Genomic DNA, 12,833 nt, shown 5'->3' with positions numbered 1-12,833 from the left:
ATGCTGTGGGGTGGCTGCCGGTGATGCCGGTGCCGTGCTCGGTACCAGCTACCGGCACCTGGGCAGCTGCTGCCTCCAGCACCCCATGGCCAAAATTGGGTTGCTGGGAGGGCTCAAATCTAGCCGAGGGGATGTTGCCCCGAAAACCCCGTGGCCTTTCTTGCTACCAGCCCCGCAGTTGGGTTTTTGGCATCCGGCGTCTCTCGAGCTGCCGCTGCAGCTCCAGGAACCCCGGCACACAGAGGAGCGGGGCGAGAGGGAGCTCCTGCTTTTAGGTCATCGGTGGAGCGAGTGTGCCAGGCCTCTGCTGTGATCCCTCTTGCTGTCAGCCCCATAGAGCTGGAGGAGCCTCAGGGTGCTCCTGCCTCCCCCAGCACCGTCCTGCGCCGTGATGGCACCGCTGACGGTCCACAGGCTGTGGCTGCCTGGCTGGTGTGACGTCCTGAGGGTGCCAGCATGGGCTGGGTGTCCCCCAGTACCCACCCCGGGGCAGGGAGGGGGGAAAGCCTTTTGGGGCGGCCCTGGGGGGCTCCTTCCCCGTGGGGACCTATAGGGACCATCGTGACTGTGGGAGATGCGGCAGCTCTGGCTTCATGGTGGGATGCAGGGTGGGGGGGTGGCCCGAGGGTGTCACCCCCTGTCATGGGGGGGTTGCTCTTGTCCCCAGGGTCTGGGGGACAGGGGAAGCCCCAGCAGTGGGGCGGGACACCTCAAACAGAGCCCACTGTGTCCCGCTGAGCATCCCTCCCTCTCCCTCAGCCCCTGCCAGGACACGGCAGCGGTGATGTGACCTACATTCGCGGCAAGGAGGTCCCCAGCCCGCCGCCGCCGCCGGGCCATGAAGCGGCGCAAGTGACGGCAGCGACGCCGTGCCCGCGGGCCATGGCCAGCCCGGCACCATGGCTGCGCTGGACACAAACAGAGCTGACGCGCTGGGAGGGAGAGGAGGAGGAGGAGGAGGAGGAGAAAGACGACTTTGAAAGGCAGATGGACGAGGATGGGGTCATCAGCCCGGGGGAGGATGTTGGGAGCCCACCGTGGGGTGAGTCGTCCCCTCCCTGCTGCCCAAAGACCCTCGCAGGGGGGCAGTCCCGGGGGTCCCAGGAGCTGCTGGAGCTGAGGGGGGCTGCAAGGGAGCCAGAGGGCACCGGCTGGCTGGCAGCAGCCCTGCGGCACTGGTGTTTTTGCAGGCGACGGCGAGGACCTGGAGGAGGGGTCCCCAGCAGAGGAGGGTCGCTGGCACCCACGGCAGGACCTGGCGGAGGAGGACGAGGAGCGGGGCAGCTCCAGGGGGGACGAGGGGCCCTGGGGGGCAGAGAGCGACGGGGAGCCCTACCCCGAGCTCTCCTACGAGGGCCGGTGGGGCTCGGGATCCAGCGGCAGCCCCGAGGCGTTGCGGGATGGTCGGGCTCTCTGCCAGCCCCGTGGCTGCAGCACAGACGGTGGTGACACCTCAGGGCTGTCAGACACCAGCCCTGGCCCTGCCACTCCGTCTCACCGGCACCGGGGCTGGGGCACAGCCGGGGATGCCGACGGAGGGCACGGGCAGCGCTGGAGCCCGAGCCGGAGCCTCCTGCTGTGCCTCTCCACCGATGACCTCTGCGATGCCACCAGCATCGAGCCCGTCCCTGAGCCCCAGCCGGCTGGGACAGGGCTGCCGGCCCCTGGCACCGCTGGCTTGGCACCCACCGGGGAGCCCTGGGGCACTGAGACCCCCTCTGCACCCCAGCGGCACGACAGGTCCCGGGTGTCCAAGAAAGCGGCACCCACGGTGCTGCCGCCCAAGCCCGGCCGGCAGTCGCGGTCCCTGAGCCCCCGGCGGCGGCACACGGGCGGCAAGGAGGCGAGGGATCCCTCAGGAACGGGCACCGGCACGGCCGATGGCACCCAGTACGGCCGAGGGCGGCTCAACCACCCCTTGCCCGACCTCTCCAAGGTGGAGGCGCGGGTGAAGTTCGACCAGAGCTACCGGCCGCCGCGGGGCCGAGGCCTGCCCACCCGCTCCAGGGCCCCGGGCGGCCCCATCGGCTTCAAGTCCCCGGCCGAAATCGTCCGGGAGGTGCTGCTGAGCAGCGGGGAGGGGGTCCCCCCGCAGCCCCCCGCCACCACCGGGCTGCCGCAGGAGTTCAGGTCCCCCAGGCAAGCCACCGAGCTGGTGCAGCAGCTCCAGGTAACACCCAGCTCTCCCAGTTCAGCCAGAGAAGCCTTACTGGGAGGGTCTCCAGGGTGGGGGGACCAGGGAGTGCAGGTGAAATGGAGATGTCACCAGCCCCATGAGCTAGCCCTGTGTCACCGGGGGGGGGGTGGGGGGTGGTGCTGGTTACCTCTTCCCGGTCCTGCATGGGGGCTGGCAGGGGGGGAAGGACCAGGCAGGGATGTGGGCAGCACTCGGGGCTGGAGGCAGGGATGCTCTTGTCCCCCCCAGGATGCTTGTACACCCCCCCAATGCTCGTCGCCCCCAGGATGCTTGTCCCCTGGGATGCCCTCCTGTCCCCTGGGAGGAGAGGGAGGCTCTCCCCCCCGCAGAGAAACAGGGGCCACATCTGCACCAGAGGGGCCGGGTGCTTTCGGGGGTGGGTTTCTGCACCCCAGGGTCTCCCCCCACCTATGGGAGCCCCCCTGGGCCCCGTAGTCCCCACACAGTGCTGCCTCCCTCCATGCCACATCCCCCTTTACCACCCATCCCTTGGGCGTCCTCCGAGCTCCCCTCCCTATGCCGGGTGCCGTCACCCATTGTGTGTCCCCTCCCCGCAGGACGACTACCACAAGCTGCTGACGAAGTACGCCGAGGCCGAGAACACCATCGACCAGCTGCGCCTGGGTGCCAGGGTGGGTGCTGGGGCTGGGATGACTGCGGGGGGGGGGGAGGGAGGGCTCCCCGCTCTGCTCCCCCCTCCCTGGGGTTATTCAGGGTGTCTTCCTCCCCTGGCCCTCCCCTGCTCTTCCTCCTCCCTGGAGCTGCGGTTGAGCAAGCCCAGCCCAGGGAGGGGGGGTCGAGGCTGCAACAGAGCCCACAGCAAAACCGGGGGCCGCTGTGCCCCCCCCCCGCCTGGCAGGCTCCACTCTGCACCAGGGAGGTGGCTGAGCCGAAACAGCCCCGAAATGGCGGGGGCGGCTGCAGGGCACGTCACTGAAATGGCAGGACAGCGGGCGGAAGCGCATCCCCGTGTCACCCTCGCCACCTCCTGCCCTGCACCACTGCGCGGGTGGGGAAACTGAGGCAGGGCTGGTGTCCGGCTGTGCCCCCCGCCCAGGCTGTGCCCCCACCTTCGCCCCCACCTGCCTGCTGTCCCCGTGGGGATGGGTGCTTCAGGGTGCCCGAGGGACACGGCCGGGTGGGCAGTACCAGAGTTGGGGTGCAGGGTGGGTGCCCGAATCCCCTCTCCCTGCCCCCAGGTGAGCCTGTACGCCGACCCGCCGCAGCCCAGCCGCAGCCTCGCCGTGGGCACCATGGGCACCGGCTGCCGCGTGATGGCCCTCAGCATCCCGCAGGCCAGGACAGCGGCTTTCAGCACAGCCCCGGCCCTGGCCCCGCCGTCCTCGCCGGGTGGAGGTGAGTTCAACCGTGGTTTCCCCGTCCTGCTCATCACCCTCCTGCTCCAGTTTTTGGGGGAGATGTTCAGGCGAGACCCCATACCCACGGCTTCCCCATGGTGGGGGGCACTGGTGCGGGGAGGGGGGGGGGTGGTCCCCAGCATCACCTTGTCCTCATGTTTTCTTGCAGCTCCAGCCCTGGGACCATCAGACCGGGGGGGATCACCCCGGCCTCCTTCCCCCCCTCTACCCAGGGGGGGCTGCCCTACCTGCCCGGGGCCGGGGGGCTGCCCTACCTGCCTGGGGCCGTGCCGCTGCCCGGGCACCCAGCTGACACGGACGCTGGCGGGACAGACGCACAAGCTGCAGGCGCAGGCAAGCCCCGGGGAGGGGGGGACACGGGGTGGGGGGCTGCGGCAGGGCTGGGCTCAGCCCTTTCTCTCCCGGCTAGGTGGAGTCCTTCGAAGGCTGGATCCGGGCGGGGAGCCCCGTACCCCGGGAGCAGCTCCAGGTGCGTCAGCCCCTTCCCGGCACCCCACCCTGGGGATGCGCGGCGGGGTCGGGGGGGTGGCGGCGGGGACCAGGGGCTGAGTTGGCAGGCTCCGACGTCGCCGCCGTTGTGCCGCAGAGGTTTAGGAAGCTGAAGGATGCGCAGGATGCGCTGGAGCGGGCGTACCTGCGAGCCCGGCAGCAGCACCCAGGGGCCTCGGGGGAGTTTGATCCCGACCGGTAGGTGCTTGACCCTCCCCACTGGCAAAGCCCCAGACCCTGGTGCTGCCGGCCCCCGTGCCGCAGGGTTCGGTGTCTCCCCGGCACTGATGGTTGCTGTCTTGCAGGGCGGTGGAAGGGGAGATTTTCCGCCTGGGGCTGCGCCTGGAGGAGCTGAAGGAGCGGCTGGAGCCCGGGGCCAGGCGGCAGCTCCCCCCGCAGCACCCAGCCCAGCCCCGCTCCCCTCCAGCCCCTTCCCCGCTGCCAGCCGCCTGCTCCCCACGCCCCAAGGTGAGCTGGGCAAGGCTGCAGGGGGGCGGACAGGGTTGGGGAGTGCAAAGATGCTGGGGTGGGGGGCACCCTGCTGCGGCTGGGGTGGGGGTCGTGCTTCTCTGACCCGCTTTTGCTGTGCCCTGCAGAGCCCCGTGCTGATGGAGGGTCCCCGGGGGACAGCGGGGGAGAGCGAGGCGGTGACGGGGGGGTTGTCCCGGCCCCTCTGGCAGAAGCAGCTCCGAGCGGAGGAGGATTTCGGTGACCTGCTGGAGCAGTGAGTGTCCGCACAGCGGGGCGAGGGAGGACGCGGGCAGGGAGTGGCTCCCCAAAACCGCCAACTCCGGCCTATGGGTTCCCCCCCCCCAGGTACAAGCACTTCAAGTCCTTGCCGGAGTCGCTGAGCCTGGAGCAGCTGAGTCTGGCAGAGAGCGGGTCCCAAGAGGAGGCAGATGGACCTGCAGCAGGGGACGGTGGCCCCAGCAAGGTCCCCTGCAGGACACGGTCACTAGAGGAGGGCGCTGACCTTGAGACCTCCCCGTTGTAAGTGTTGTGGGAGGACAAGTCCCCCAGTCAGGTCAAGTGGGAGGTTTTATGTCAGGTCTCAGGTTTTACATCACTGGCATTGATAGGCTTCAGAGTTAACAGCCTCCATGGGAGAGCTGGCTGCACCAGGGCATTTCCCTGCGTTTAGGGTTGCTCTGCCCCATCGCTCATGCTCCGTCCTCTCCCCGCAGGCACCCCCCGGAGAAGAGAGCCACGCTGCTGCCCCCTGGGGAGCCCCCATGGCCAGGGGGGACACAGGGCCGCCTGTCCCCTGCCACTGCTGAGGAGCCGCTGGCCACAGCCAAGCCCCCCCTGGGGCTCCCTGAGCCACCGCGGGCACCCCTGTCCCTCCGCAGCAGCAGGGTGGGCAGCGCTGCCACCCAGCACTGGCCCCGCAAGGTGAGTCCCCGGGGACTGCGGGTCCCCATCTGCCAGCACCCCGAGACGCTGCTGCAGGGTCCTGGGGGTGCTCAGCACCAATCCTGCTCTTCCCGATGCATCTGCAGGAGCAGCGCATTGTGTCACCGGAGACAGACAGCGGCTTTGTGGGCTCGGAGGCCAGCAGGGTGTCACCCCCCGTGCACACCCCCGAGCACCGGCCCCCCGGCACCGGGTATGGCTCAGGGTCCCTGCCTCACCCTGGGGGTGGGATTCAGGGACATGGGCTGTTGGCTCTGTCTCAGGGGATTTGGGGCATTGAAGGGGAGCAGGGATTGGGGGGAGAGGCAGTGAGGGTGTGGGGAGCAGGGAGGGGGTGCTGGGGGGCGTTGGAGATGTGCAGGGTGGCCCATGGCTGGAGGACGAGCCGTGGGGGCTGCCCGCATGACCTGTCCCATCCCCAGGACCCCCAGCTCGCTGGGACCCTCCATCCCCGTCCCTGCGACCCTCCGTCCTCCGCGGAAGAGAGAGACGACCCCGCTTCCCTCCGAGACAGTGCTGATGGGCATCTACCCTGCGGGCGGGCAGGGCGGCACGGGGGGGCCCTGCCTGCCCCCCAGCACCCCCTCACAGAGCAGCTCCCCCCGGCGCTGGGCCGAGAGTCCAGGCAGCGAGGCAGGACCTGACGGTGATGGCAGTGAGTAGGCAGCGTTTTGGGGAGGGATGTGTCCCTGGGGAGAGAGATCTGGGGGGGCCCTGGCTCTGCAGGTGAAAGAGGCTCTGGTGTATGGTGTTCCCCCAACCCCCTGGGGGTGCCTCCCACCTGCTGACTCTGCTCTCCCAGGTCTCTCCTGGGGGGGGACGGGACACCCCCACGTCCCACTGACCTCAGCTTACCGTGCCCCCGTCTCCTCCCCAGCTCACACGACTCGGAGGCGGAAGGCAGGAGTTGTGCCAGCACCGACGGCTGCCCCCCCACCACGGCCAGGGGCCCGGCCAGCCCCCCGCCGTCCCCGAAACACCGTCCCCCACCCCGCTGTCCCCCGACCTGCCGTCCGTCGACCCGGCTCGCTGTGACCTGCTGGGCTCCCGTCTGGAGCGCGAGTGAGTGTCTATATGTCCCCCACCCCCAAACCAGGCCAAACCCCCCCTGGGTGACACAGGGACCCCGCCAAGCAAAGTCCCCAAAGGCACCAGCATCTTCTGCTGGGCAGCAGCAGGTTTTCCCTTCTCGGAGAGCCAGAACTTAGCTGGGGCCGAGTCCTCCAAACTCATGACACGTGTGGGCTGGCTGAGACTGGACCCCAGCCCAGACAAGCCCCGCGCTTGGTTTTGGGGAGCATCACAGCATGAGCTACTGGGCCCTGGCCGGTGGGGATGGGGGCAGGTGTGGGGTCCGGGGAGGACAGGGCTGCTCCCCACCCAGGGCACCCAGCGGCAGCACTGTTGGGAGCCTTGCTGGCTGCAGGCGCCCCTCACCGTGGCATCTGTCCTGCGGCAGCCAGGCCATCCGAGCGCTGCGGGACGAGGTGTGCCGGCTGCGGCGGAGGCTGGAGGAGAGCCTGCGCCGCTCCCGCAGCTATCCCGAGGGAAAAGCCGCCCCGCGTGCCGCCCCGGCCAGGAGGCAGCCGGTGGCCAGCGGACCATCGTCCCCCAAGGACGCAGCACCCTCGGGGTAGGTGGCAGAAGGGATGTGGGGAGCGGGGGGTGGCAGGAGCCACCCCTGGTTGGGGGCAGCACTGTGTCCCATGGGCGTGGGGACACCCCCAGCCCCAGCCTGTCCCATTTCTGCTGCGACTGGGGAGAGGTTGGGCTTGGGGCGGGGGGACCAGCAGCCTGGCTGCACTGGAGTGGTGGGTCAGGGGGATGCCTGAGGGGACACTGAGGGGTCTGGGTGGTGACGGCAACTCCGTCCCCTCTGCAGGGAGCCGAGCCCCCCGGTGCGGGGCAGGGTGGCCCCCGGGGTCACACCCACGAGGAGGGGGAGGTCGGCGTCGCTGCCGCGGGACAGACCGGAGCTGGACCTCAGTAAGTGGGACCCCGCCACGGTGGGGATGGAGGGGACAGCGGGGGACATGCTCCTCCCTGCACACCGCTTCCCCTTCCCCAAATGGAGTAGGGTGCTGGTGGGGCTGCGGGACCATGGGGACCGGGCAGGTCCTGGTGGCCCCGTGGGACCCAGCAGCACTCAGCCCAGGGCCAGATCCTGCAAATCTGGGGCTCGGACCCCCGGATCCCACCCCGCTTCCCTCTCCTCTGCCACAGCCTCCGAGTCGGACCCCTTGCCCACCAGGCCCCGGGCCGCCCCCTCCCTGCGGAAGAGCCCTGGGAGCCCCCCGGGTGCGGTGACGTTTCGGGGACAGTACACAGGTGGGTGCCAGCAGCAGTTGGTGCTGGGGACCGAGGGTGGCCACCCCCACGTTGGGGTCCCCGGCCGCGCTCACGCTGGGTTTTGGCAGGGACACGGTACCAGGCGGGGATGCCGCGCACCGCCCCGGCACCCCGAGAAGAGCCGGGCACCCCAGGGTGCCCCCGGTGCCGCGGGAGCAGGACGCCGTCGGGTGAGTGGCCCTGGGAGCAGCCCCCAGCCCCTTCTGGCCTTCCCTAATGCCCGCTAACAGAGCTGCTAATGACTTTAATTCATTAACTAGAGAGGCTCGGGGAGGGGGGAGATATGAGCCCACTCCCCGCGGCCTGGGGCTCTCCCCACTGCCCCTTGGCCGGACCCCTCTGCCCTGGGGTGCCCACCCTGCTCCTGGCTGCTGGCTGCAGCCCCTGATGTCACTGGGAGCAGTGGGGACCTGTGCCCAGCCCTGGCCTTTAGCTAAAGGCTCACCCAGCCCAGCCCTGGGTAAGGGCGCAGAGCCCGGCTCTGCCGTGTCCCGTGGCTGCCTGGAACCGAGCTGAACGCATGCAGAGTGCTTTGCAGACCCGCCATTTTGCAGGCCCCCCCGGTTTTGAAGAGCCCTCCATTTGCAGACTCCCCCCGCCTTTTTGCAGACCTCCCTCCCTTTTGCAGACCCCCCCCTTTTTGCAGACCCCCCCCCCCTTTTCAGACCCCCCTTTTTGCACACTCCCTTTTGCAGACCCCTCCTTTTCAGACCCCCCCTTTGCAGCCCCCCCCCTTTGCAGCCCCCCCCGTTTGCAGCTGCCCTTGCAGGGAAAGGCCTCCGCCTCCTGTCCCAGCCGCTCCCCGAAACCGCTCTGCTCTTTCCAAACCGCCCTTGCTTGGTCTGCGCGGGGACGTTCCCAGACACACTCACTCCTCTCTCCGTAGCTGGCTTCTGGGCAAGCGATGCTGTGAGGCAACCCCAGCACAGCACCCCGAGGCGGACGCGCTGCCCCACGTGCCAGGCACCCATGGGTCCCCCCGCACCCAGCGGCAGGGATGGAGCCACACACGGTGCGTGATGGGGGTGGCACGTGCTTGGCACGGCTCGTCCCTGCATGGGGACTGGGGTGGGGGGACAGGGAATAGCCCTCAGACCCCTGGCACAGCACTGGTGCACTGCTTGGGGACAGAAGTGACAGCCAGCAGTGCCACCACCCGCTCCCCGTGAGCACGGGTGTTCCCACCCAGCAGTGGCAGCCCAGTATGGCACGGGGGGGCTCACCTGGGGCTGCCGCTCGCTGCACCCCCCTGGGGACATCTAACACCCCTGGGGACATCTAACCGCCTTCCTCCCCGCAGCAGAGTGTGGCCCCGGTGTCATGTCCCCCCCAGGCTCCCGCGTTGGTCCCCGAGCCGAGAAGCCGGAGCAGCCTGGATCTTGGTACTTGGCGGCCAGCCCTGGTGCCACCGCTGCCATCGGCTGCCTTGCGCCCGTCCCCCTCGTGCCTTACGCGCCCTCCGTGCTGTAAGGATGCTCTGGGGCGGGGGGGGGGGGGGGAGGCCAGCATCTCCCGGGGGAGGAGGGTGAACCCGGGTGGGGCTGTGCCCACCCCAGGGACCCGCTGGTTTGCCCACAGAGCCCAGGCACCCGGGCAGCAGCTGGCTGGGAGTGGGGTCACACAACCCCTGGCTCTTTTGGGGGGGGTCTGCGTGGGAGTGAGCGTAGGGAGATGGGTGCTGGGGGCTGGAGATGGATGAGATGGCGGAGAGGGATGAAAAGCAAGGCAGAGTGGAGGCCCAGAGCCCCGGGGGGACACAGCCCATGGAGCAAAGCCGAGCCCATGTCCCCTTCTTCTTCCCAGCTACTGCTCCCCAGCGGTACCTACCTCAGCCCCAGCCATGGCCGGGGTCCCCCTCCAGCACGCCGCGGGACACCGGTGGGCAGAGCATCCCCCCCGGCCGCACGCTGCTGGCCACCACCGCTGCCTGACCCTGGACCTGGATGAGTTGGAGGACCTGAACCGGTCGCTGAGCCGGGCTGTGGAGGCTGCCCAGAGTGTGAGGCTCACCACCACCCGCATGAGCCGGGCGCTGACCGCCGAGCTGAGCCGAGCACGGGACCTGAGGGGCTCCTGCCTCTTCTGAGGGTCCTGCCGGCACCTGCCAAACCCTCCCTGCCCTCGCAGGGGCAGAAGGAGGAGGATGGTCCCCCCATCAGCATCCCCACAGTGGACGCTCCCTGCCATATCTGGGGGCACAAGGGCTGGAGGCATCTCCACGGGATCCTGCATCGGCTCCCATCCCCATCCCGCTTGCCCTAGAGCTCCTGCACCGCTTGTCCATCTGTCTGTCCATTTTCAGCACCACCTAAGCTGCAGGAGGAGGGCAAGACGTGGGCAGAGGTCTCCTGAGACCTGCACCATCCTGCAGCACCCCGGGGTGCGAGCATAGCCCTGGCAGGAGGGTACCGTCTCCTGGGACCAACGGGGTGGCCCCGTGTCTCCCAAGGCAGATGCCACCCCGAGCTGAGCACTTCTGGGGATGCTCTGACTTTGTGTAGGTCCTGCTGCAACACAGGTCGAGCCCCCGTTGGCAGATGTGTTTACCTCCGTGCCTGCGTGGGCAGAAATACCTGCGGTTCCCTATTCAACCCCTTCCCCAGCCTTCAGGCATCCTCCGGGGGCTCGGTGCCCGGGGCTCGGCCCATGTGCCCCCCTCCACCCTCTGCTCTGCCCTCGGACTTGAACCAAGCCGGGTCCTCCCTGGGAAAGCTCTCCTTTTTGTGGTTTTATGTGAATTTTTTTTCTCCAAGGTAGCTAGTAAGCAGCTAAATCACTCTTTTAGGGTTGATCGATGATACATAACGTGTGTGTGCGTATGTATATATATGTATCTATATATAGATACATATGTATGTTCTGGTTTTAATTTCCAGCATAATCCTTAGGGCATTTGTGGGGGTTTTTGGCCATCCCTGGATGTGGTCGCCCAAGGTGTCATCCAGGCAGAAAAAAAAGAAGGATTTGGGGTTTTCCTTGGGATTCCCAAGGGATCTGGGCTGGTAGAGGAAAAATCACCCTGTGAGACCAAGGCAGGGGCAGGATCTGGCCCCGAGGGGGTCTGCAGAGCCCCTGTACCTCCAGGCTGGTTTTGTAATGAGTTAATGCCTATTTTTTAGCAAAATGGATGTGGTTGGAGCAGCCCTCAGAGAGGGCACAGCGCCTTGGAGGTGGGTGCTCCGCACCCCACAAACCCCGGGGGGACCCTCCAGCTGCACCCGCCAGCACCCACATGGAACGTGAACCCCGTGCCCCCGGGATGGGTCCGGCCAAACCCCCCCCGGCTCCATCCCTGAGCATCTCAGCCTGCAGTGCTGTGTTTATGTGTAGGACCTACCGAAAGTGCCCGTGTCAAATTTATTTATTTTTGAATTTTCTTTTGTTGTACAAAGACCCACGTTTGGGCAGGGGGGATCACTAACACCCCCAGCGAGTTACTCAGGTCTAGAGCCCCCCCTCCAAGCGCTTGCAAAGCCACTGAGCCCGGATCCTGCAACCAGCCCGGGGCGGGCCGGAGAGGGGCTGGGAACGGGGCTGCCCCTGACGCTGCCCTTTGGGGGGAGAGGGGTGGGGTGGGGGCATGTGGGGGGGGGATTTTAAAGAGGATTTCTGTGTCTCTGGTTGCAGCTGCTCGTCCCTGTGTCCCAAGCGAGCCGGTGGGCCAGGTCACGGCCGCACTGGAAGCTGTGACACCCCCCCCCCCAGCCCAGCCGGGGAGCATGCAGGGAGCGCGCAGCCGTGTTTAGCTATCCCAAATGCAATAGCCAGGAGCAAAGATGACGTTTTTTTCCGTATCTCCTATTTTGTAATGACCAGCAGAGCCATTCGGATCATATTTTGTACTAAGATAATCGCCTATTTTTGAACGAAATAAACGCGGTTGGTTGGCTTGTGGGTTCTTCTTCCTTTTCGAAGCCATTTCTTGGGTGAGTTTTGGCATCACCACACCAGGATCTCTCCCTTGGAGGCATTTGGGGTTTGCTGAGAATATATCCCCAAGCCTTTCCCTCACCTGCCTGGCCCCCGAGCAAGCGGCACAGCACACCCCGGTTGCACTAGGGATGGAGATCGCTTTTATTTAGTCACTCAAGTGCTTTAGTACAGAAGAACAGATATACAGAGATGATACATGTTTGTGCTTCAACACTTTCAAACATTTAGATTCCAGTAATTTCAAGGTAAACAAGTTCCAAGACAGACTAGATTATTTTTTTTTAAAGTTTTCCTTTTTGATAAATTATTTTTTATATAAATAACTGTAACAGAAAAAAAAAAAATAATGTCCAACATACAAGATCCTGAAGCATTTGCATTGCTAAACCAAGAAGGAACTCAAACGGGGTGGGAGGACCAAGGAGGAACCAACAAATATCAGTGCAATGATACAGCCTTTGCCCTAAAAATATATATTTAACTTTATGGGCAAGGAACAGACGGGGAGGGAAGGGCGGGGGGCTAACCACCAACGAGGCAAGAAAGAGAGATTTTGGGGAAGGAAAAGGGCGTCACAGCCTTCAGGGGGAGAGAACAGAACAACGGACCCCAAAATATTGCAGTGCATCTAATGGCAGGGGAGGGCAGGGGCAATCCTTGGGTGTAAAATAAAAAAACAACTAAAATCAGAGGTTTGGTTAAATCACTATACACCAAGCTTGTAAGAACGTCACGAGACACAGTCATTAATATACACAGAGTCCGGAGGAGGGAGCCCAGAGGGGGGGAGCCTCGGGGCAACGGCACGCTCAGAAACGCTTCACCATGGGATGACACAAGCGGAGCCGGGCGCGAGGGCACCGAGCTTCCGTGGGGATGGAGGGAGAGAGAGATATATATATATAAAAAAATTAAATTTTTATTTTTTATATATATATGCATTTTACGGAATACCCAGAGAAGGGGGAGGCCAGGCTGCAGCAGGGCAGAGTGGCCGTGCAAGCAAACGGGCCCTGTCTCCAGGTTTTGACCATTTTGGTCCCTTTTCACATGGGAATTGCCGCAGCGTGAAG

The 12,833-nt window shown here is 65.8% G+C and overlaps 1 protein-coding gene across 1 annotated transcript; it reads left to right on the top strand.

Moving 5' to 3' along the window:
- The first annotated feature begins 1,400 nt into the window (after window positions 1-1,400).
- Window positions 1,401-11,355, top strand: AKNA (AT-hook transcription factor). Its single transcript, XM_050908145.1, has 21 exons — window positions 1,401-1,461; window positions 1,521-2,170; window positions 2,755-2,829; window positions 3,397-3,553; window positions 3,725-3,909; window positions 3,986-4,045; window positions 4,163-4,263; window positions 4,371-4,440; window positions 4,662-4,789; window positions 4,882-5,055; window positions 5,250-5,452; window positions 5,533-5,671; window positions 5,901-5,991; window positions 6,356-6,540; window positions 6,938-7,111; window positions 7,361-7,464; window positions 7,702-7,806; window positions 7,896-7,997; window positions 8,714-8,839; window positions 9,128-9,293; window positions 9,631-11,355. Exons 1-21 carry the CDS (start codon window positions 1,401-1,403, stop codon window positions 9,911-9,913), a joined length of 3,339 nt encoding a protein of 1,112 aa, XP_050764102.1. The 3' UTR covers window positions 9,914-11,355.
- Window positions 11,356-12,833: the final 1,478 nt, after the last annotated feature.

Source organism: Gymnogyps californianus, chromosome 18, assembly GCF_018139145.2.
Source record: "Gymnogyps californianus isolate 813 chromosome 18, ASM1813914v2, whole genome shotgun sequence".
Lineage (NCBI taxonomy): Eukaryota > Metazoa > Chordata > Aves > Accipitriformes > Cathartidae > Gymnogyps > Gymnogyps californianus.
This window is presented reverse-complemented; position numbering and strand designations above follow the sequence as displayed.